The sequence below is a fragment of the Zophobas morio genome, unplaced genomic scaffold (assembly GCF_036711695.1).
Source record: "Zophobas morio isolate AGI-343-1 ecotype UQ-CSIRO unplaced genomic scaffold, CSIRO_AGI_Zmor_V1 ptg000006l, whole genome shotgun sequence".
NCBI lineage: Eukaryota > Metazoa > Arthropoda > Insecta > Coleoptera > Tenebrionidae > Zophobas > Zophobas morio.
The window spans coordinates 10244703-10271022 of record NW_026972111.1 but is presented as its reverse complement, the minus strand read 5'-3'; the positions used below and the strand labels follow the sequence as shown (position 1 = coordinate 10271022).

At 36.6% G+C, this 26320-nt stretch overlaps 3 protein-coding genes across 3 annotated transcripts in view; 1 reads left to right on the top strand and 2 right to left on the bottom strand.

The window, feature by feature from the left end:
• The window catches only part of LOC135123821 (uncharacterized), a 183826-nt gene that overhangs the window by 61054 nt on the left and 96452 nt on the right, over positions 1-26320 (top strand). The window lies entirely within an intron of this gene.
• LOC135123553 (E3 SUMO-protein ligase ZBED1-like) lies at positions 38-2673 on the bottom strand. The gene is made up of 3 exons (XM_064048332.1): positions 2328-2673; positions 1801-2232; positions 38-1749 (listed from the first exon to the last, which is right to left on the bottom strand). Exons 2-3 carry the CDS (start codon positions 2222-2224, stop codon positions 188-190), a joined length of 1986 nt encoding a protein of 661 aa, XP_063904402.1. The 5' UTR covers positions 2225-2232; positions 2328-2673; the 3' UTR covers positions 38-187.
• The window catches only part of LOC135123185 (uncharacterized), a 32278-nt gene continuing 17110 nt past the window's right edge, over positions 11153-26320 (bottom strand). Inside the window, exons 4-6 of the mRNA XM_064047680.1 lie at positions 13139-13369; positions 12345-12354; positions 11153-11442 (exon numbers count right to left, since the gene is read on the bottom strand). Coding sequence (XP_063903750.1) covers positions 11153-11442; positions 12345-12354; positions 13139-13369 — 531 coding nt within the window. The remainder of the gene's footprint in view (positions 11443-12344; positions 12355-13138; positions 13370-26320) is intronic.

Genomic DNA, 26320 nt, shown 5'->3' with positions numbered 1-26320 from the left:
TCGTTTTGTGGAAAATGTTAAAAAAAGTTCCAACATTGTCATAAACTTTAATTGGAGTAAAAAAATAAAAAATTTGTGAACATTTTAAATGAAAATAAACTTAATACAATAAAATACAAAATCAATAATATTCAGTCGTAAACATAAAAATTAAATTTATCTCTTAAAACAAAAATATAATTGTAAATTATTCAAACCAGTACTTATCTTCAATACTGCTCAGGAATATTAAGTTTGACAAATGTGGTCCTGTTAGTCTAGACCGTTTGTCTGCTAAGATCTCTCCCGCTCTACTAAACAGTCTCTCACATGGTACGGATGTACCAACAACTGACAAATACTTGGTTGCAATTTTATACAATTCAGGAAACGCTATCTTTAACTGCTTAAAATACTGAATTGGATCATCATTTCGAGCAATAATCGATTGGTCTAAGTACTGCTTCAATTCTGTTGGCAAACCATTTCCACTATTTACATCTGAAATTCGAGATTCTTTACTAACAACCAAATTTTCATGAATATTCCATATATCATTACTATTATCAGAAACTGGTTTAAAAAATCCTTCAGAGTCTACCTCCCTTGTTTTTGTTGGAAACATTTTTGATATAATATTTAATGTATTTGATAACGATCGTGCGCTTTCAAAATGTATTTTCTTAAACCGAGGGTCAATAACAGTTGCTACTGCTAATATTTCATTTCTCTCAATAAAAGATTCCTCAGAATAGAAACGTTTCTGTACTTCATTACCCAAATTTGTGATGAGCTCTTTCCCAAACTCAGTAGAACCATCCAAACGATTTAAGGACAATTTTAAACAATGTGCCAGAGGAATTATTTTGCTTGCTGTTACATATTTTTCACCTGAAATTTCTGTAGTAAGTAATTGAAATGGCTTTAAAATTAAAACAACTTCTTCTAAAATTTCAATTTCATCATGATTAACCATAGTTGGATTTTTGTAATTAAATAGCACTGAACTTATGTAAGTTGCCAACAATAAAAATCTCTGCAACATTAGGTACGTTGAATTCCAACGAGTTTCACACTGCTGGATTAGCTTCAACGTTTTATTATTTGGCGCCCCATTTTGGATTTGTTGAGACTTCAATTCCTCAGTTGCCTTGGTGCTATGTTTAAAAAAGGCAACAATCTCTTTAACCTTATTGATAATATCACTTAGATGAGTTGTAAGTTTTAAGGCGTTTGTAACTACTAAGTTCAGTGTATGAGCGAAGCAGGGAAGATGTTTTTTTTTTCCAAAACAAAGGTATGCCCCCTTCACAACATTGCTTCCATTGTCCGTTACAATAGCCGTTACTTTTTCCTTGTCAATATTCCACTGCACACATAAATCATTTAATTTTTCACATATATATTCACCGGTGTGACTTTTTTCTAACATAATCACACCAATATTCACAGACTTTAATTCACCCATGTTAAAAAAGTGTACGGTGATTCCCATAAAACTTCGAGTGTTGAAAGAATCAGTCCATATATCCGTTGTTATTGTGAAATTTAAAACATTCTTAAAATCTTCTTTAATTTGAGAGCTAATAACTTCATACCGTTCATCCATCATATTCGTGAAAGTTTTTCGGCATGGTAGTTTGTACAGTGGAAGTGTAGTTTGTAAAAACTTCTTAAACCCTTTATTTTCTACAGTTTTCAGTGGCATGTTATCTACAGCCAGCATATACAAAATGGCATTTGTAATCTTACTGGCATTTCTACCACCTTCTAAAATTTAAATAAATTTTGTAATATAAATTGCTCAATTATTGAACAAACCTGTATATGAAGATACTTCTTCAAACACTTCAGTAACTTTTTTCTGTTTTCCTTTGATATGTGAAAATGATGAGCTATCCAAGATGCTTAAAGTTGTTGCTTCTGATAAATTCGATATATTATCACAACTTCTTTCAATTGTCCTGCTACCACTGCACCCAGGTTCGGATTGAATAATAGGGGATGTGGGCTTCTCGAAACATTGTCTTTTTTTACATGGCTCCTCTTGCTCTGATTTTGATTCTACATTCATTATCGATTTCTGATTCAAAGGGATCATAGGATGCTTCCTTTTCATGTGGCTGAGCAAATTAGTAGTATTACTATGATTTTTAACTATTTTGAGACAAAATCTACATCTTGAGGATATTGCATCGATTTTTGTAAAATATCGTTTAATAGATTTGGACGTTGGCATCGACATCCTAATATCTAAAATATTGATAAAATATAAAATCGTGGTTTACCTAAACTCTACGAACAAAAAATCTGGCAAGATTAATACACGGATTAATAATTTTACTTACAAAAAAGGGGGATTTTACCACTTCCGCCAAATCTTCAATCTAGGCATTTCAGTATTTCACATGCACATACGATGATTTTACAAATGTGGGATGTAGGCACGATGTAGGTAACCATAGCAACAGCAAAACCAAAGAACCACACACAGAACAACATTCAATGCACAGCACGGTAACCAGTACCACGCAAATGTGGCTAAAGTCACTAGATTTTTCTAAACGGGTATTGATTTTTTTAGCCGATTCTCGTAAAAAATAATCGATTTAAATATTAATCGAAGTTTAAAATATCTACAGAAAATCGATTCTTTAGTATGAGATACAATCGATTATTCAAGAATCGAATCGATTTTTCACATCACTAGAAAAGATGGCGAAAGGACGCTAGTGTGGTGCCCAGAAAAATCGGTCTCCATCGATATTTTGTGAGGTTCCCGATGGAACGAAGTTTGAGTTTTGGCGAGGGGAGATTGTCTGGGGCACATATTTGAAAGTTTTGCCGACCGCAGTTGTGTAGCCACGAGTTAGTGCGAAGCACGTGGAGATCCCTTTTGATAAGGTAATTTCGGTTGATTTTGGTCTCTAGCTAAAGTTAATTACTTTAGGGAAATAAGGCTGGATTAAAGCTAGAGTAAAGCAAGCTCGTTGTTGAAGTGGATGATTCCGTTCACCAGTATTTTTGGAGCCAGAAGTTGGGTGATATCCATTCCACGTTTTTTTGTGAACAGGAAGCCATTTTGTGGAGGATAGAAATTTTTCGATTAGAAACCGAAAAAGCTTTCTTTGAGGTCTTGAATCAAGCAGGACATGGTGTTGTGATAGCCAAGAGAATTTTGAGCGTAACCGAAATTTTGAACGAGATGTGATGAAGTAAAGACACGTGGAAAGGCAACGTGGCCATTATCCGTGGCACTAGGGTCAAGCAAGAGCACTAGTAGGTAGAGCTTCTGATGGAGCTGTTGTTGTTGTCGAGGTCACCACGTAGTCGACTTCAGTATATTTTTTGAAGTACGAATCGTAGCCAGGAGGAGCAACGAAGGTCGTAGTCAGATAAGTTTAGAGTTAAGTTCATATTACCAGTATTGTTAAAGAGTTCTAATCTTTCATTTGTTTGGGGAAAAGTATTTAATAGCGAGAGCGGAGCGTTCAAATAAGTACTTATTTTTCGCGCTTTCATGACTTGATTCTAGTCAGATATTTTGGAAACCCACAGTATTAGACATCTTTTTTTGAGCGTTATTGTAGTTCCAACAGTCTTAGCAAACCCGAAGTAATCTTTTCTTTATTTTTTTCTTTTTGCTTAATGAGAATTGTCATTATTTTCTTGTGTAAATAAACTATTTTAATAAGGGGATTACTCGTGTCCTTATCCTGCTTCCAGTTCAGTGCACACACAGTTTAGTCAGAAGTGAAGGTAAGTTTAAAGTGAGAGAGGAGGAAAGACCAAGTAGTTTTTTTATTTACCGTTATCGTTCCGGCAACGGGAACGTAAGTGACTCAGCAGGTCGTTGCTGGCGCCCTAAATAAATTGAACCACGAACCCTGCTCCCAGCGAAACCCTGAGTGCCGGTGCTTAATGCTCGTTTCGTTGGGGTATGACAGCCCTGGGTCACTTAAATTAGAACGAGGCGTAGCACTATATATTTAAAGCGTGCGTTGAAATATTTCTTCATGCTTTTTCAACATATTTGGTAACAGTTCACCAACAATTCTTTCTGATATTAAGCTAATTGTATAATATAAATTTTACGAGAATTGGATTTACCGACCTCATATCTCACATTTTCTAATGACGGTGACTCGAAGATGAAAGCTTGAAGCTCTGGATGGAACCATCTATGTCAATTCGTTCTGAGAATTGATGATGTGAATTCGGAAGTCAAGCCTGATGCTTCCGTTTTTGGGCCAAGACATATCCTTATGATATTTTTCCTTTTTAGTTTTAAAAATCATGGCTATTGCTACACTCTGCGAGAAGTTCAACTTCAGAGTGACCTTTGAACGCAACTATTTCTTCATCCTTTTTTTCAATCAACAGAGACCAATTTGGTTTTATATTTGTTAGTTTAAAGAAGCCGATCACACATAGTGGTGTTCTCTGAGATGCCGTCGTAGTACTTTGACTCACATCAGTAGACGCTTGAAGATTGGTAACCAGAGTTAATATCTGTAATTTAGCTTCGGATACTAAATGCCGGGGCAGGGCTGAAATTTCTGTTTTCCTCCATGAACTCGCTCTTGTACGTCGTCCTTTCGAATCAATGGCAGGTGCTGGAGCGGCCTGTCGCGGAAACAGAATGTTTTTCCCGCTAAGTCGATTACGAGACCCGCGTCCTCAAAAAAATCGGCTCCGAAAAGCGTTTTTGTGTTTTCTCCTTCGAACAGGGCGATGACGGTGCTGGTGATTTTTCTAGTACCGATGGAGACGTTGACACATTCAGCGTCTTGATTTGTCCGTCGGCGAAGGTGACGTGGACAATTTTCATGTGCTCGTCTTCACCAAGTGCCGGTTCAGGTTGACATTGGCCACGGTAGTTCCGGCGGCAGTGTCGTCCGTTCCCCTAATAGAAATGTTGACTGCCGATTTCTGGTTTAAAAAAGTGTTAACGGCCATCTTTTACTGTTCCTTGACGCGCTATAATTTCTTGAACGTTCGTTAACCGCTTTAATTCCTCCCTTCTTACTATTATCAAAAGCAATGTGTTCTGGTTTGCGCAAATCTTTTGACGCCTCGTCAATTGTGTTATTGTGATGTAATTTAGTGATTAGAGTTACGTTTTTATTTTTTTTTTTTAGCATATACGATACCGGCTTTACATCTGCTTGAAATGCAAATTTTGAACTTCTGACTTCTATGTTTTTATGTTTAGTAACTCGAGTGGCATTTCACGTTTATTTTTTCTCATAGTTCCTCTGTTGCCAATTCATAGTCGTTGAGCAATTTTGTTATCAACGGGTAGCTGCTAGACCAATTATCAAAAGTGATATTTCTGTGTTTGAATGGTTCCACAGGTCTGGCTGTTGGCCCACATAAACTTCTTGGTTGAATACATAAAACGTTTTTGCATCCACCAAAGCAAAAACTTTTAGACCGTATCATCCAATGCCCCTCAATTAACTGAATCGTAGTTCTTAGGTTCAGGGTGGTTCCCATATTAATCGCAAATGTTGAACTTAAATAGATTTCTGTTTCTGGGTCATAGTTTGCTATTATTTTGGTAGCAGTAACTAAGTGCTTATAGTTCCTGGGATTTAATGCTTGAAACAAATTTTGTACAGAACAGTCTATTTTCTGTATTTCCATAAGAATTTTTGCAAGTTCGCGCATGTTGATAAGATGTTTTTCGCGGTGTAATTCGATATAGCGCGCCCCAAAAGCATTTGCATTCTTGGAAACACTCTTATCCTTAAAAGTCGTGTAATTAAGTGATGTGCATCGTAAGATCTACTTCCGGAACCCGCATTTGGGTTTTGAGAACAGATTTTTCTGTGTCGCCACATTTTTTTTGCTGAGTAAAATCCCAAACAATGGATACACGATAAATACGAAGTTGAAGTATGTATGCAGGTCCGGACTGCACAGATGTTTTATTTGATGATGATCAGTTAATTGAATTATACGTGGAATTGTCCAGCAGGAACGAAAACAAATCACATTTTTGACCAGACTGAAGAAAAATTGCTTCTGTCTCTAGAGGAAGCCTTTTGTATGTATAATCTCTATCAATTTATAGTTTCAAAGGGTCACCAAACCATATCGACTTAAACAAAAGCAGAGTCACTTGTAAGGATGAAATCATGCAAGTGTTTCTTTAACGTTCCAGAACTAAAAAAATATTTATTTAAAAATTACTTTAGGAACCACCAACAAGGTCGCTTGGTTCTTACGAACATGATCCAACGGAGTAGGTGTATTTATCCTTCCACCTAACTCAAAGCGACATGGTTTTAAATGCTTCACAATTCAATCCCGGAAAGTGTACTGACAAGAAATTGCTCATTCAAGTCATGATTTAAAAGAATTAATGAAGTGGTTAACGTTGGGGGAAACATTTCGCGAACACTATGTCTGCGTATACTCAAAAAAAACCCAAAAAAAAAAATTAACGGGTTCTGATTAACCGGTCTGAGCAAAAAGTGTTGAAAGTTTTCATGTTCGAGGAGTTTATGCTTTAACTCTATAAATCCTCTCAATGTTGCCACTAAATTTTTTATTGATGGAACACGAACGACATTTTTTCCAAAACCTGAATAGCATATCTCTACCAGCTCTCAGGATTCGAGCTATTAGTATAACAGTTTATCCAAAAACAGCAGTAGTTTAGCTGTACCACCAGCTTCTTCACGTAGTCCGCTATCTGTGAAAAAAGAACATGAAAATACAATATTTCAGTTAAAAGCTTAAGCAGTATTACCGTTCGATTTAGATAATCTCCACATTAATGAACCAACACTATTACTAAAAACTTTATAGCGAAACCTTCATTTTGTTTATTTTCGTGTGTCGTCCGCTACATCGAGCTTAAAACTCTTGCACATGTTTCCATTTTGCCACATATTTGCTGCCTTCTAATTCAAAATGAAGGTCTTTGTTCAATAAATTCTTGCGCAAACCTTTAAACAAATATGGCACATTAAACAGTGGAATAATGCGTTTCTCGCCCACTGTAAAGCTCTTGCCGTTATCTTGCTCAGCATCTCGTTGACTCTTGCGAACAGTGTTTTCTTTAAGTACAATGACCTTCTGATTAGCTGAGCTTTGATCGCAAACTCCAGCTACAACATTAAGTCCGATAAACTTTTAGAGGTGAACATTAGAGGCTGCTTCCACTCTTTACACGCCTCTTGCAACATAAAAACGTTGACGTAGTTTGCAAATGCGGCCTTTCTTCTACATCCGTGGTTCTGAAAACCGTCAATGCAATCTTGCTTTTCGTTGTACTGATGATGGACTTCTATGCTTATCTCATCAAAAACTAAGATGCAGCTTCCCTCTTGAGTATCCATCTTTTGTACAGATAATATGAGTGACTACAAAATTTTGATATTAATAATGATATCCGCTCTAAACGCCAATTTACGCAGAAGGTTTATCAATGTTTCACGGCCAGGTAAAGAAAAAAGCTTGGAAACAGGCGATAGCTCTTGCCACTGCTTTTCATTACAGCTAAGGCGATTATTTTCTGCTCCAATGTAAATCTTCTAGCCTGTAGCTTTAATATCTGATTCCGTTCTCGTGGCAAAAAATTATATGTAGTATCTGATACATCATTCAATAATTCTGGAAAATCAGTCGCCTTTGCCCTTTTTAGACGTTCTTGGTAAGATGCCATTTTGTTCTTCAGTTGCCGAATCGTTTGATTAGCATCGGTTGCCAATTTATAGAGATGATGACCTTCCTCTGTAAGGTAATTTTATTGCGAACACGGTGGTGCTCAGTTGCCAAAGTAAAATTCATAAGACTCACGGTTGTCGCGTTTCAAAGTTTTTTGGAAGTCGTCACATTTCAAAATTTTTAATTGTTCTGCCTCCAATTCTCTCATCTATGACATTCACTTATAAACGTGCTCCGTTGTTTAAGGTATGCGAACTTAAAATTGGGATTATTTTTCAAACCAATTTACTATTCAAACAAAAAACAAAAATGTAACAATGATCTTATAAACTTATTTCTTAATAACGCTCAATATTCCATTAACAGCGGCTTCATTAATTCTCTTGCGGTTGTTCCATAGCAGTCGCTTGATGAAGTATTCTTCGTCAAATTCCTTGATTTTCTTTATTCGCTGCTTCAATTGCCTAAATGTCGAAGCTGATATTGTCCGCTGAAATTGTCTCTTGTCTCAGTGTCTTTCCGTTCGTCATTTCTTACATCTCAGAACCGCGTGTTGTGGGGTATCCTCAGGGTTATCACATTCATAACACATAGAACTGGAACTTTTCCCTATTCTTTTGCTATAACTCCCAAAGGCTCAATGGCCCGTGGGGAACTGTTTTAGCCCGAAAGTTAATTACGCTCCATTCCTCTCAATCCATGACTTTACGTTGGGGATCAGTTTCTTCGTCCATTCTGCCTTATCTGTATTCAAATTCCATCTGCTTTACCATTTGTGTATCTGTGACTCTCTCTCTTCTTTTTTGTTTAGATTCGTCGTTGTCATTGTCAGATCTACCCTTGTCCATTATAGGCTTCCCACTTTCCACTTCCTGCTTTATTCCCGGTTGTATTACATACTGGGCAAGAATCCTCTCAGTGATACTTCTTTGCATTATGTCCATCCCATCCACATTTATAGCATAATTTCGTTCTATCCGGTCCTTTACATTCGGTCGCCAAGTGCTCATATATCCAACATTTAAAATTTATCCTGCTAACAGGGCTTAATCCGCTCGACGCTAGCTGTATTCCTCCTGTTATATTAGGCTTTTTGGTAGGAGTTTTTTTTTTCCAATTTTGTTCCCACGATATGAGGTGAGAAGGCATTTATACCACAAGGTGCGCCCGGTGTCCCGCAGGTTTTCGATGTCGGTTCTTTTATAGAGGTTTTCTCCTCTCGAGCCGGCCGATGGGTTTCGTTTAAAGGAAGTATCAACGACTACACTTATAGAGCCAGCGAAACTATGGGGTTGAAAACAAGCAATATTTCCTTTTATCGAAGTACAGTGGGGTGAGTAAATTTTACAAGAACAATCCCCACGTGCAGCAATGATTCTTTAGCCAATGGTTTAACTGTTCTGTTACAATACAATCGCAAACATGAATAGTCTGATAAGAATTAAGATAATTTATATTTTAGTGAATCCGATGAAAATTTTTTTATGATTAACCTTTCATAATTAATTAGTCATCTTTTTGAAATATTTGCTCATGACCAAGTCTTTTGATACTCAAAGAGTAAAAAAAAATCAAAAATGGCCGCCACTACTGGTGTCGATTTTCCCTCATTTCGTAAATAATTTAAATGAATTGGATAGACAACCTAGAAACTTATACAATGATAAAGTTTTTAACAATTTGCCAGAACGAAGAAAATTTTGGATTACTTTAAAGCATTTCAAAAAATCTGACGGTAGTTTAATGCGGAGTCTGGTGTTTATTCAAATAGGATTTTGCACGGTTTTTGAATATAATTACTAAGTAGTTATAATATATTTTGAATCCTTTGGGCAATTTCTTCTTGAAGATGTCAGCAGTTTCATTTAGAACAGAATTAGTATGCTTCCGCTCCTCATACATTCATACGAAGTGCACATGGTACTTTTTATATATATTCTGGATAATCACACTGATACCAATGGATACATATTTTACACACTCTGCAAAATAATGTTTTACATTCACTCTCACATAGTTGTTTGAAATTATCTTCCTAGTTGTTTTTCAATTACTTCTTTTTTGTTTTTTATTCTTTCAGCTTCCTTGTGTGCTTAAGTGATCAGAATGTCCTGGTAATTGTTAGCGTTAGGTTTTGCAATACTTAAGAACGAAGAATTCGCGTGATTTGAATATTTAAAGACGTGAGTTTGGGCTAAAACCGGCATAAATACACGGCTCTCCCTCATCACGATAAGGTGGCAGCCCATCGAGGGAGGACTATTTGTATGATAAAAGTGGCAAGAATTACAATGATACTAAGGACTGAAAATATTTGGCAAGAGACTACAGAAACTGTATCTTCAACTTGTAGGAAAATATATTAATGTAAAGAACCGACTGTAATCATTCCAAACACCAGCCAAATAAATATAACCAAAAAATTAAAATACTAGTTTTGACAGCAATGTACAGGTTAGGTTGTTTTACGCTTGCACAGTTCAGCAATCCATACAGAAGTTCTTATGTCCATTGTGAACGAATACAAGCATAGAGTACTAAGCATAATTTTTTACGCATTAATGCTTAGGACATCCGTATACTTTATGCGCATTGTAAATGAGCACTAATATTAGGAAATTGTTAATAATATTTAAATTAAATTTTTGTTAATACTTAAATTGTGTTTCAAGGTGCCGATAAATTTCGTCTATCTTACCCACTGTTAATAGGTAAGATAACATTCATTGGATTTAATTTATTCTAGAAAAACCTCGGATTATTAAATATTAAACGTGCTATAACTTCCGAACCCATGGCCTGATTTCAAAACCGATAACACTGCCGTGACGTAAGTGACTTACGTCACGGGACGCGTCTTTTAACACCTGCCACAAACGAATCCGTCAATGAACAAGAAAGTTATTAATTTATTCAGACTTCGCTCGGACTAACGTGTCTTTCAAAATCGGTAATTTCGAAACCGGTGGACTGATTTAAAAAAGGAAAACACTCCCGTCACATGCGTCACGGGACGCTTCGTTTAAGACCAATTGCAATAAAATCCGACACGAAACACAAAAGTTAGATTTGATACTAGGGTTCCAAGTCATTTTAAAAAATAAAATGGGACTTTGTCACCATTTGGCTATGCGAAAATAGGGACTATTTAGTGACCACAATGGGTACATCTGAAAATAAGTTTTTTTAATATATCAAATTAGTAGAATTTGGAATCACGCACTTTATTGCACAAGAAAAAAAAACAAAAAAATGTATTCTCAGAAAACAATAAAAGTAAACTTGTCACAAATAAAAACTTATTCCAAATTTAAAAAACAAAAAACATAAATGCTTAAATAAAGCAGTAAAAATAAATTCGCCACAAATAATAACTTATCCTAAATTTAAATTAGGCAGTGTCATTCAGTCTTCATTTTGTTTACTAACTCATCAAGAGTAGATGCTTTTCTTTGTAAAATGTTGGCTTGTAATACAAAAGCTTTTTTGTCAGCTACTTCTTCTTTTTATTCAGATCTGATAGGCTATTGACACTTGACAATATACTTTCTGTGACAGTGTGTTCCCCTTTTTTAATTTTTCTTACTTCATCGTATTTAGACCATAGTTCTTTTAAGTCTTGTCTCTGAGCAGTAAACTTATTTACTTCAGATTGTCTATTTCTTTTTTCTTCTTCATCGCGATTTTGTTCGAGAATAGCAGCATTCTTCCGCAGTTTTTCACACTCCAAATATTGGTTATATATGCTGTGTGCTGTTCTTGCCATTGATAAAATATCCTTGCCTAGCAAAATGAACTCAGGTTTGTTATCATAAAATAAACGTAATCTTCAATATTAATAAGAGAATTTAACGTTTTTAGTGACATCTTAGATGTTTCTTCTCTTAAAACTAATTTTGATTGAGAAAAAGATCTCTCTACATCTGCGCTGCCATGCGACAGCGTGAGTAAATGTTGCACCGTTTTAGCTAAATTTTTATATTTAAATTCCGCATCACTATTTTTCAAATTTGCTACACTTTGCCAAAACGTCTCTACACCAATGTCACCAAAGTTGTAATCCACCTCGTTGCTATTTTTTAAACGTTTAAATCCATCTAAGAGTTCATCTAGTCTATGTAAAGTAAACTTTAAGTGAGTTCATGTAAACTCCGTTACTATGTAGACAAAATAACGGTTAAATATAAACTGACAAATAAAAAATTTGTTTGTAAAAAATTGTACAAAAAAAATAAAAATTTAATACAGAAAAACTCAAAAGTTAAAAACTTAAAAAACCGGATGGTAGGAATTAATAATAACATGTACTGTATTATTCATCTTCAAATAATAACTCGTTAAAGTCGTCATCAACTTGTTTTTTCTCTTGTATCTTTAATGCATAATAAACGTGCATGAGTTTTTTTGATCTTTCAAATGTTAGCTTATTTCTAATTGATGTATGAATTAATGCCCATGTTGAAAAAAATCGTTCAATTTGAGCGGATGAGGCAGGAATCATTAGAAGTTTGAGTGCCAAGTTTGAAATCTCAGCAAATCAAAAAGAAGAAAAGTGGGGGGGGGGGGCAGAAGTAGCGAAATTGTTACAGACGCTCCAGTGCAACAAGCTTAGCCAATAGCGGTGGTGATTTAATAACAATAAAAAACACGGCGGTTGGAAAAGTGCAGCTGTGGCTGAGGGTTACATCGACGGATCTTTGAATAAAAAAATAGAAATTGCGGAAATGCTAAAGGTAAAGGCAAGAAGAAGCACTTGTACTTTGGATGAAGGCCAAGGCCCTTCAACTTCAGACTGTACTACTTCAGAAACTTATGTTTGTAATGAAAATGTAATAAATAACAGCCAAAATTCATACATTGAATGTTCCGAAAAGACCAACTTTGAGAAACATGTGTACGCCCAGAGTATTCCAAATATGTCAATCACGGCTAGAGATAATGCTACGATTACCATTAATATTCACAATTCTGAATTTCATACAAATTCATAATTGCATTATATGTTAGGTTATGTTTTGATACGATTTACTTTTCTTAATTACACTGATTGTATGTAATTGTGTTTATTTTTTAGAATATTGTTTGTGAATAACAAAGAGGCTTGCTATGGTGGCATTACGCTTATTCCAATTGAATTTAAAGAAAAATAAAAGTGCAAGTGACAGTAGCTCGCGAAGTTGGATGCATAAAGATTGCTATGCCCGCCAATCGTATAAAATAAAATAATACTAAAAACAGTTTAACAATTGATCCCATTATTAAACTGGTTTCGGTTTAATAATGAGGCCATTGTTAACGCAAAGTAGAAAAAAGTAATTCATTTTACAAAATTAAAAAATAATATAAACACAAAAAATTAATATAAAGGTTTTATTAACATTTGAATATTTTATAATTTTAATTTTTTTGTAAATGGTTTTTTCCGAAGAGGTCCGGGGTTTCCATTTTGGCGACGTTTTCTTTTTCCCTGAGTTCTAACAGGTCCTTTTACTGGAAAATGTGGCCAGAGAGTCTTGCTGTCGCTGCATCTAAATAGCCTTCCAGATCCTTCACTGGTTACGGAGAAGAGCAGTCCCGAATTTAGCGTCTTCGTTTTTCTAAGAATAGGTGTTCCTTGAGGGTTTTCCTCAAAACTGAGGCTCCTTGGGTGATGCATGCCCATTGGTCGTTGGATCTGGTAACGGTCAACAATGAGGATGTGTCCAAATTTCTGAAACAAAATATTAGTGAACAATAACAACAAAATAAAATTATAAATTCCCTCAGGATCATGGACCAAAGTTTCACTGGTAAATTTGGTATATTAAATTTACACGCCATATGTTGTTTAATATGTGCAATTTATATTGTTATTAACTCTGCGTGTCATAATTTATTTGTTTTTTTGTTTAACTTTTTCAAAAATGGCGGGTCACCTAGAAGTTTTTATTTCTATAAGATCCATATGTTGGGCACTTCTTTCACGATTGAAATTTGGGCGATTTTATCTATGTGTAAGTTAGTATTCGTAACTATATTTTCCAAAATATCATCGAAGAAACACAGATTCCAGCTGATCTCACTCCTGGTAAACGAAAACTGTGTTACATTTTCGAGTTCTTACTGTCTGCAATGGACGATGTTTTTTCCAAATCGTGATTCCATCTTTGCCGACAAATGTGGGAACTCTATTTTCTCTTCTTGGTCTTGGAGTCTTTTCGAGCTCCTCTCAGAATATTCTCCGTCTGATCTTCGTCATCACTGTCAAAATCAGACGGTACTTCTTCGAGTAAGCGCAATAGACGTGCTTGCTGGGTCTGTCAGACTAAAATAATGCGTAGGACTAGGATAAGGAACGTTGTATACATATGCACCCACTTGTGAAATTAAAAGTGCGCTAAAAATGAGGAAGGTACTGAATATTCCAGCCGATTTGGTCACTCCACTCATAAACATTGACCACTGAGTCTTTCAGACACGGCGCCAGTACCGGAAGGTTAATAATATGTTATATTTTTCTATTTTAGCAGCATTCTGGTTGTTATTATATTCATTTGCATCTGTGCTGGTTTTAAAAAATGTTTCATAATGAATGACGTTTGGGTCAAAAGGAAACAATCTCGTAGTTCTAAAACGATTTCGTAAAATATCCCGCGTAATTTTTATTTCAATAGTTGTTTTTAACACTTGAGGAAGATGTTCCGTATTAAATTGGGCCCCGTCGCCATTTTCGAACAGGTTCTTTCCATTTGTTATCCTTAAGTGTTTTAAATACAGCAACATTCAGCGGTTGTAGGATATGTGTTGCGTTAGGAAATAAGGCAATGAGAAGAATTTTGAGCATTGGAAATTTAACGTTGTTCTTTAGGAGCCAAGGGTAAAAGATATTTGTTACATATTCGTAAAATGTTGCTCCTGTAATCCAACCTGTCTCACTTTTGGCAGCAGCCCAACTACGGGGCACCATGAGGAATGCGCTGGTACTTAAATACAACCATAGGAGGTGCTACCATTCAAGTCGAAATTTTATTAACATAAATTATAATTTTCCAACATATATCATAAATAGGCTATGTATGTTAATAATTTTAAAATTAAAAATAATCTCTTAAAACTGAACATTCTTCATGAATAATTCTAACTTTAAATTTCGATATTTAGCTTTAAGATAAAATCGGCAAGATCAAAATCCAACCTGGCACAAGTACAAGAATCAACAGTGTACCTTATTCTATAACTTGGAGGCATCTCTATATTTTCTTTGTGATGTTCCTCGACGCTAACATTAAATGGTTTAAATTCAAGAATGTTCCGAAATGTGTCCTTTGCATTTTCTATGTTACACTGTCTCTGTGTTTCCGCTTAAAATTTGTAGAAAACTTCCCATCTACATGGTGTCACCCCCAAAATGCTGGGACGAGGTGACGGAGGAAGCGGGGTCGCCTCTGGGAAGCTTCTGGTGGAGGAAGTGGTGGTGACGGGGTGATGAAAAGAATGTTGTGTTCTTAATGGTGACAGTTCCCTTCCGTGGATTGACTCAGAGTGGTTTGTCTGCGGCAATTTGCTGATATTTGACTACCAGCAAGTGGACCGCAGACTGAACGGTTTGGAAAATCGGGTATGCAAGGGTCGGAGGGCCCCTGCCTGGTGTCAATGGATGTTGATCATTTCCATAGGATTTGTTGATCGTGGTAATACACATGTCTGGAAGACACATACATTCGAAAATAATCCTCGTTTTGCTCAGGTCTTGTACGTTGGCGCAGTCAACAAGATATACTAAAAAATACTGTTAAATGTAATAACGATTAATAAATTGCTTTATACTCACGTGTTCGTAGATTCTGTCCCTGTAACTGACGAAAAGAGAAGGTAGAGGTAGAGGTAGGAAGGTAGCCATTACTGGAGTATTGACGCCGAACCCGTGCATGTATTTGATTACACGTATCAGAGAGAACGCGTATCGTTTGGGCCGGCAGGTCTACATAATGATTAGGAGAGCCAAGAGCGGGAGGATTATCGGGATGGAGATCGGGACCAAAGAGCGGGACGACTGATCGATATCACCAAAGCAGATGCAGGTGCAGCACGAGGTCATGATCACGAAAGAGCACAGCGAGAGGTCAGGTACAGAACGCGAGAATGCATTTTAGGCAGCGGCGGCTCGTGACTTTTTTTCTCGAGGAGGCAACTATTGTATGATTATTTTTATAAATTTGTGCATTATTAAGAATGTACCTTGCTGTTTCCAGTTTCACTGCACAAATTCAACACAAAAATAAAACGTTTGACAAATAATATTTTTATGTACTTTAATTAGGATTGACGATATATGCCGATCAAATAATTTAGCTCTACTCAACGTCGTCGTTAAAAATACATCTCCTCTTCGAAAATAACTGTTCAATAATAATGTTTAGAAATTTTGTATAAATGTCTACCACAGTATATATAAAAATTGGTGTCGAAAACTGTGAAATTTGTTGCATATTTTAATCATATTTAAGACCCACCACTTACCCGGAAAAGACCTGCATTCAGACAAGACTATTATCATTACAAATACAGAGGCTAAGATAATAATGTTATGCATTGACAATTGCTTTTAAAGCTTACCTGACCATAGATTGTCCCCGCGAGTCGTGTGATACCATACACTAAATTATTAAGGATCATAAAATTATTATGTATTTATTTAAGAGACTCTATATTTTAATGGAATCCGTCTTTCCTTTTTAGAAGCAAAATGATCTAGAATTTTGTCATAAAATAAAGGTTTGTTACAAATACTCGATTTGCCCGCTACAAATGCTCGATTTGTCGGCTACTTTCGGAAGTCTCCACCATCCACCCAAGGACGAGCAAAGGCGCTCCGCCAAATCGGAAGGCGCGAAATATGTATTAATAATAACGAGACTGTGGTTCCGAGCGGGCTTAGTTACTTGTTTCTGTTTTACATAATTAAATATATGCTTTAAGTTTGTGGTGTATGCTACATTATTTCCCTACGCTAATAAAGCAGCGGTGGGATAGTGCCTCGTTTTTCGGACTAATTAGAGCACGTTACTGACAAAAAAAAAAACAATTATCGCGTATTATTGCGCAATCGGCCGTTCGTGTGGCATTTGTGCAAGTTTGCACAAGTTTGTGTCTTGCTGTGGTGTGTGAAATTGGGAAAACGTCCCTACACTTTAATTGGGACAACGTCCCTGCATATTATTTGGGAAAACGTCCCTCACAAGTAAATTGGGAAAACGTCCCTCACAAGTAAATTGGGAAAACGTCCCTGCACCTTAATTGGGAAAACGTCCCAACAGTTTATTGCCTGCAGTACTATCGGGAACACGTTCCCACAGGAAACTGTTTTTGATTGCTCTTGGCGAGTCAGCGGTATTGCACGGCGAAAAATTGCGGGAGTACGTCTCGTTGGGCGAAGGACGGTTGACGCAGCAATCCAGGTGCATTATGAGTCAGCAAGACCAATATAACGAAACCTCCGATTCTGACGACGAATTGGGGTTACGTCATCATCGAACACATCGGCATAGACTACAGGTGTCTGATAACAATCGCTCTTATACACCACCCATAAGGTCGCGTGTGGTAAACCCACTAGAGTCAACAAATGAAAAAATCCGTACACTTGAGGAAAAGGTATCGAGACTAACGAACGCGCTCGAAAATGTACATCGCGATAATTCGCGCACCTTGGTATACCGCACGTCACCTGAGTGCATCCCCGAGTTTAACCCAACGGATCAGAAACTGACTATGGCTAAATGGCTTGAAAAAATTGACCAGATGGCCGAAACAAATAACTGGAGCGAAATGGTTAGCATACAAAATATGCAGAGTCGACTCACTGGCGTCGCGAAGACATGGTACGACTACTTGACGTCATACAACTACGACTGGAACGAATGGAAGGCTCTGTTATTCCGTTCGTTTCCCGAACACCATGATTTCGCACACTTATTGCGAGAAATGCTCAATACAATGAAAAGGAGAGATACATCTTGGGAATCTCCTCTGATAACTGGATCTTAGCAACTCAGTTGCAAGATGATCGTTGCCGCTACATTAACAACGTATTGCAACGAGAAGCTTTAAACAAAGATGAGAAACAAATTCAAGAAGAATATGAACTGATCGATAATAGAGTCTATCGAAAGCTATCTCCAGAGTCAAAATGGGTAGTTCCTCGACATGCAAGACGACAAGTTGTGTTTCAAAATCATGACGAAAAGGAACATTTTGGCATTGGAAAAACATTGCAATTTTTTAATCAATGTTATTGGTTTCCCAACATGAGAATATATGTCAAAAAATACGTTAGTCGCTGTTTGGGTTGCTTGTATAATAAAAATGTAACAGGAAAACAGGCAGGATAAATAAAGGTAATGAACCAATGAATACAATGAAGAGTTGGAAACGAAATTCTTACCTTATCGTGGGTGCGGATGCTTTCACCAAGTTCACTTTTATGAAACCGGTGCAGAGTGCAAAGGTAGGGCCAGTATTAAAATTCTTAAACGAAATTTTTGAATGGGTTGGGGTACCCAGAAGAATCATTTGCGACAGAGGTTCAGTTTTTATTAGTAAAAAGTTTGTTGATTTGACCAAAAAGGTTGGTATTAAGACTGTTTACAATGCAACAGCCACACCACGAGCCAATGGGCAAGTGGAAAGGTATAATTCCACCATATTAAACGCTCGCACAGCATCGTTACGTGATAAAGAGATGTGGGACGAAATGGTGTCTCAAACACGATACACTATAAATAGTTCAATTAATGCTACAACAGGGAAGAGTCCCTATGAACTGTTCTTTGCGTATAAATCTAGAGCGCCACACGATGCATATCTCCAAAATGCGGTTGATGTGACACCATCTGCTGCCGACACGTTAGAGAAAAAAAGAAAAGAAGCTTGTGAAAGAATTGTAAACGAACAAGTGAAGCAAAAAGAGAGATATGATAAAAGGCGTAGGCGACTAAAAACATACGAAGTGGGTGAGCAAGTTCTCATACGTAAGAAACTTGCTAGCAATGACGGGAAGAGTAAAAAGACATTGGCCAAATCCAGTGGACCTTATGTGGTGACAAAAGCTTTACCTCATGACAGGTATTGTATTGAGGACTTATCTGGGTCATATCGATCTCAGAAGGCCTATAAGGGGGTTTCTGCTGTAGATCATATGAAACCTTTCTCTACGAAGGTTTCAAGTGATGAAACGAGTGAGGAATCAAATGACGAAGAGAATGATAGCGCTATCACACGAACTAAAAATGATTCCCCAAAACAGAGCAACTATGTTAGGTAAATGGTTGCAAAGCAATAACGTTTGCCTGGGGTGATGTTTGCCTTCACATGCAGCAACTATGTTAGGTAAATGGTTGCAAGGCTATAATGTTTGCCTCCAAATGAAACAACCATGGTTATAACGCGATATTGTTTGCCGATGAGACTATCCTTTCCTATACTAACACAAGCGTAATTTATCCGTATTGGCTAAAGCACTAATCACGATTTGTTCACAGTAAGCAAACACTGTACATGGTCTGCGAGGACGCAGACTAACTGTAGCGTGGCCGACTGTTACAAATACTCGATTTGCCTGCCAAATTGTCGGCTACTTTCGGTAGTCTCCACCATCCACCCAAGGACGAGCAAAGGCGCTCCGCAAATCGGAAGGCGCGAAATATGTATTAATAATAACGAGACTGTGGTTCCGAGCAGGCTTAGTTACTTGTTTCTGTTTTACATAATTAAATATATGTTTTAAGTTTGTGGTGTATGCTACATTATTTCCCTACGCTAATAGGTTATTTCATTAAATTTCGTACAAAGTCTTTTTCTATTGAAATTATTGCTAAATCTTGCAAACGATCCTGACTGACTGTATTGCGTGTGTATGTTTTTAAACGTTTTAAGGCAGAAAAAATTCGCTCAACTGAAGCAGATGTTACAGGAATTCTAAGGATAATTCATAAAAGTGTATAAATGTATGAAGATCATTGACTACTATAAAATTTGACGTTTCTATCAAGGATGCACAATCTCCTAGAATAGATGGAAATAAACAGTACGTAGCTGACTTTCTAATTTACTCTTATCAAAAACGTCGTAAAGTTCACAAAGATTACCAATTAATTGGATGGGAAAATCTTTCGCAAAAAACTGTAAATTTTCAATATCTAGGAACATTACTTTTATCTGATCAATAATAAGTTGTAATATTTGATCAAATTTTTCCTTATAAGTAGTTTTTGGTTCATCATAAAATCTAGCTCTTTTTGTCGGTGGTTCAAGATTATCCGTAAGGTTTCCAAAAATTTTATTAAAGTGTGTTTCCTCTTTTTGAAATCCCATTAGTATGTCTATTAACTTGATTAATCTTTTCTTAGCGTATGAAATGTCTGTCAACTGTTAACCTTATAGCACCACATGTCCGATCTTTTCCGAGGGAGTCGTTAAAAAAGTAAATTGAGTTTCAAGCGTGCCTAGCCCTTTGTCGAATTTCAAGAAACGGCACAGTTTTATAGCGACCATGATGGATGGGCACAGAGGCAGAGAAGGGCTTGGTTTGAGAGATCCCGTTATCGAAATGGCATGATGTGATTCCTCACGTTATAAATAATTATGTTCACATGTTTTGAGAAAAGAAAAGGTTGGAAATTCGGATGGTTGACGGACATAGATCTAGCCTACCACAGGTGGAATAAAGTTTGCGTTTCCACCTGTGAGAAACAACCGAGTCACCAGTAAAAGAACGTTTGATGGGTTCGAGATCTATGGCTGACTATCCTAATTAAGTCGCGAGCCAGTGGCCACTCCAAAAAGCTGTTCGATAGATTCATTGTGTAATGTAATTGGTATTGTTAGGGACTTTTTGATAAGAATATGTAAATCGACGGCGATTTGGGTGTTTTGCTGGTATAGACAAGAGAGAACGAGAAAGCACTTCTTTCCAACACAGGGGGGTTTCATCCCATTGGTTTTTCTTTGTTAGCCCCTTTGACGTCGGGTGGAGTCTCCACTCTTGGCAAAATTATAAAAGAGTAGTTTGGTCAATTTTTGTCAGTTCTCTGGCCGGGATTTTGTAGTGTGCAACTCGTTCCTTCTCGTCGCGCTCTTTGTTTTAAATTTTGCTTCAAAGTGTTTTAATGTTCCTTTTTGTTCAGTGTTAAATTTTTATTTGTTTTATTTTCTAAATTTGTGGAAGTCACCGCGAGCGGTGATCCACCTGTTCATTTTGGTTTTTTTGTGTAAATGTGTGACCGATTTTCAACTAAGTTGGACTTTCTTTTCGCGGACTTTGCGGCCAACCCTTCCGTTAAAATAATAGTGCATTGAAACAGCGGTACTAGTGAGTGACTCCGTGCCCTCGAGCAGCGAAAAGGGAAGTTTCGAAAGGTAAGAGAATTCCCATTTTTCTGTGATGTGTGATTAACACTTCTCAGGTAGAAGACGAGATAAAAACACGCTACCCGATTAAAGATAATTTAATTTTTCAAAAATAATATTTTTTATAACTCACGCCCCAGCCTTGCTAGGCTGGTTACAAAGCTCATTAAGTTCTCCAGCCATCACTGCTGCCCCATCATATGTCTGAGATATGAGCTTCGTATTTAAATGAAATTTTGAGAATTCATTAATTAATAAATTGTACAAATCGTTTGCTGAACGACCTGCACTAACATCGAAAAAAACCAGAAAGTGCTCTACGGGATTTCCTTCAACGACATAACGAAATATTACAGGCAACTGGGATTTACAGACTATATCTGTTGTCTCATCAACTTACCACGAAAATAATGGGCTATCAAAAATTTCCTTATGGATCTCAGATTGAATTACGAACGCAGTGGATTCAATAATGTCATTTTGAATGGTTTTTGAGGTACCTGAAAAAACTGACGCCTCATTTAAAAATAAATTCAATTTTTCATTGTAATTAGACATTAATGACACTAATTCCCGAAAATTCCCCCTGTTATTTGATTCTATTCTTTCATCATGTCCTATGAAAGGCAATTCCTGTAACGCTAAATACAATACAATTTGTTAACCCCTTCGTGCCGGGCGCAGAATAGCCAGACCCGGCGTATATACGGATTGAGCGCGCATTCTCACCTCAACTTTTCACCAATAATACTCGCATTTTAAATTTTTGTATTAACTACATAGATTAATGTTTTTGCAAAAAATGAAGAAAAAAACACTATGTCAAAAAAGTACAATATTTTATTTTTGAAAACAAAAGTAAAAATGTGTCCAACTCAAAGAAATAATTTTTTTAAAGCAAACCAATAATATTATTTAATTTTTACATAAAAAACAAAAAAATAAAATTACTTATGAAATTCTTCAAAGTGTTCTTGGGAGCACAAAGGTTTGTTGCATCCTAAACAGAAAAGAAAAGTGTACTTATTTTTGTTTTTATACACGTTGTAGCAAACTGTACACCGATTGATGTGTTTTAAGAATTTGATGTCTTGGCTGACGAGTTTGCGCAACATCGCGTTTCTGCACGACCTCCGCTCGATTCCGCTGGGTGCCGTCAAGGTGGTGCCAGCAATGGCACCGAGGGTGTTGGGATTTTTTCGATCACGATTTGGGTCACCGATGGGTTGATCTTGCTTGGTGCAGCGTGAGGGTACGCGGTTTCAAGGCTTGCGGATAACGCAACTGTCTTCCTGGCTTTGGGCTAGGTTGCATCTCGGTGGCCTATATGTGCGTGGAACGTGGGTCAAGAACTACCTAAATGCATTTGAACCTTGAGGTTACCTTCTCTCGTGATCGAAATTTATTGGTTCGAGAAGAATGGGAACAAGACTGTTAGGAAAAAGTTAACTATATTGTTAAAAATGATAAGTGGGGCAAGTGTCGCGGTTGACAAGGTGGTCTTGATTACCTTTTGATAGTACGGTACCGACGAACAACCCTCGAAAGTAGTTGAACTCAAAGATGTCTATGATAATGTCTATTGACTGACTTAAGATATCGTTATTTATAAAAGTGGAAAAGATAAAATCGTTTTTTAAAATATCATATGGTAACACGGTACTGAAAGTACTAAGAGGAGCAAATTTAATTTAACTTTCCTCTAAAGTGTTTTATAGTATGAAAAATTAGTTCTTTTTCATAGATTTCTTGGACACCTTGGCATTCATGGGTTGTCTGTCACTGCTTCAGAGGGCAACCTCTTTAAATCGGTCTTTCCAAGTGTACCTACCAATTTTCCAACTCTTATTCTTTTTTGCATTAAAGTAGCTTGGAATATAACAATAGAACAACAACTATATTATTTTACAAAATTAACCTCTGAACTGGTTTCTTAATTCTAGTAGATCGACGTATCGCGGGCTGTACGCTTGTTTCTGGACCCATTCATTGTTGTTCAAGTTGATCATCTTTTTGAACAATAACTGGTAGTGACTTGACATCTGGCGGTACGATATGTTCTTCTGTTGACCTAATTTCTTTCTCTTGAACGAGCTCTTGATTTAGTGTGTTTTCTGTTGATTGAATCCGAATGTTGGTGTGTGGAGAATTCTTACAATCAACTCTAGACCCAAGGTAGTGCCAAAACCTGTTTCAGTGTTGATATTCATTTTCTTCTCCACATTACAGGAACGAAGTTGATTGTAATGACGCTTAATTACATAACCATCATCTAGTTCTACTAAATAGCGTAGATTACCAATACATTTTGTAATTATTCCATACTTCCATAATCCATGTCTTGAATAATTTCTGGATGGAACTCTATCGCCCACTTGAAAATGTTTCTCGAAACTCGATTTGTTTTTCTTTTTTGCTGATTCAGTTGGTCTCATAAAATCTAACTTGATTCGTACATTTCTTCCTAAAAAGAGTTCAGAAGGTGTCTGTCCAGAAGATAAGGGAGTAACTCGATACCGCAGGAGGAACTTACAAAGTTTTGCGTGTAAATCACCGGGTTCATTCATCATGCATTTAAATTTTGTTTTTAATGTTTGACAGTATCGTTCTGCTTGACCATTTGTGGCTGGATGTCCTGGTGCTATCATCCGCTGTTTAATACCATTCCGTTCACAAAGTGTTCTAAATTCATTTGATTTGAAGATGGTTGCATTGTCACTAAATAATATTTCTGGTAATCCATACCAGCTAAAGATTTCTCGTAAATGATACATGGTGCTTGCTGATGTAGGAGAATTTTTAACCATAATCACTTCTGGCCATTTGGATTTGGCATCAACAAGAATTAGAAAATGACGGTTGTAAAATAATCCATGTGTACACGTTGCCAATTCTTTTCTGGTATTTTCCATTGATGAATCGACGCCTTTGTAGGATTTTTCTTAACATCGCAACAAGCTTGACAACTTTTAAGCATCGATGTCAGAATCGATGCCTTTCCAGTAGCAATAGTTTCTTGCCAGATATTTCATTTTAACCATTCCTAGGTGTGTTGAATGAAGTTCTTGTAGAATAATGTGTTGTAATTTTTTTCGAATTACCACACGATGTTCTCTAAATATTATTCCATCGTACAATGAAAATTCTAGATCTCTTTTAGTTCCATTTAGAATTTCTTTCTTCATTTTACATAATTCTGGATCTGTTCTTGTTTCTTTTTCAATTTCATGAGCTGTGACTCTTTCCGTACTAATCTGATTAATTAAAATCGTATTTAACACGTATTCATCATCAGTTTTTCTTCTCCTTTTGGTGATAATTTCAATGGACTTCTGGAGAAATAATCAACATTTACATGTTCACTGGATTTTCGACATTCGATGGAATAATTGAAACCGGATAAAAATTGTGCATATCTTAACATTCTGGTTGCAGATAAGGCTGGAAGTTGTTTTGAGGATTTAAAATAATACTCAGTGGTTTATTATCACAATTAGAATAAATTTCCTTCCATAAATATAATGAAAAAATCTTTTGAAACTCCAATAGATGGTTGTTGCCTCTTTATCTAATTGCCTATAACTACGTTCAGCTTTTGTCAACGACCTGGATGCAAAAGCAACTGGTCTTTCAAATCCGTCTGGAAAACGCCTGAAAGTCGATACGGGCATAACAAACTGCGTTGCATAAATGTTGGTTTGATCCACAATTGCATCAATTATATCAAAATCAACAAAAGCAAAATAATAGTCAATTGGGTGGTGTCCCATCAATGCGGCCTGCCATTCCTGTTTCATCCCACTTTCAAAATTTTCTTCAAATTGAAGATGATTTCCTACAGGAGGACCCCAGACTGATTGTGTCAAATCATATAGCGTTTGATCAGCATCATTTTCTGTTTCAATTCATTCTTCATGTGCTATATTATCGTCTCCAAAATGAGTAGAACCTGCATTTGCGTTCCGAGTGTTTTGAGTCATAAAAACTGCAGAACTATCTTTCACCTGTTCTCGTTCTATATCTTCTTCAGATTCACTTGTTATATCTTGATATTTGCTTTCTATTTCTTTTGTGGTGCGTTTACCACGAAAGATGTTAGAAGGACCTGGCATATTTTCATTTCCTACCGATAAAGAAGAAATATTCTTCGTCTTTTTTACAGGAATTTCGCAATCACTATCAGTAGAATAATTGTCTGAGTTTGAACTATCAGGTAAAACAAAACCTGGATCTACGTCAGAATCTGCTGAGTACGGTTCACTTAGTGAATCTTCGTCTATTGAAAATTATCAGTGTGATATTTCATATAACATCTAATTTTCGGACACTTACCACCAGAATGCTGTTTTTGTTCTAAAGCTAGTTTTACAATTCGTTTTCCACGACTGTTCATTTTTTCTACAAAAATAAACACAACGCCACTAATAACACCCAAATAAATAGCAGATTTTAAGACAAAACCTGTAAAATTGCAATGGCGGACACTTCGGGTCGTCTCGTGTCCGCTCGGTAGTCACGTTCCACAGCGGACACCGGTGTCCGCTAAGATTGTAAACGGGCCACAGCGGACACCGGTGTCCGCTGTCTGTTTTTTGTCAATTGGCAAACAAACAAAAATTGAAAAGTATTTTTTTGATAAAAAATAAAACTATATCTGAGAAATTGTCAAAAAAACGGTTTGGTCCAGGGTGACTTTCTGTTCGAATTACCTTGACGCTAAACCTGTTAAAGAAAACCGCCCACGGCGACCGGCCTCTCCGGCCGCTGCAGTTCGCGTCGGGCTTCACATTCAGTTTTATTATGCACACGATGAGTTCTAGAGGGAGAAACGTTTGCGCGTCAAACTCTCGGGGTCCGGAGGCACAAAAATCGCGGGCCTCCACGGTAGGGTTACCAACCTACATCAGATGAAAAAGAGTACAATTGAAATTTTTATTATTACAATTTCCAAGTATTCATAGAGGTATATTCACATATTGTGTATTATTTTATTAAAGAACCACAACACTATGTATGTATGTATACATGTATTTCTCCTGAATAACAGTTCTAAACTAAAAAAAAAAAATAAAACAAAAATATCATATTCGTTCGAAGTAAGTTAACAATAAACATATATAAACAACAGTAAAAAACTAACAGGAAGAAGAAGCAGCACCAACTGAAAAGTCATATTTAGCCTTGCTTCTCACTTCTTTTAGGAGTCCTTTGTTTCGAAGACAGTAATCATAAAATTGTTCACAAGTCAAATTTTTGAAATTATATTGCACCACCA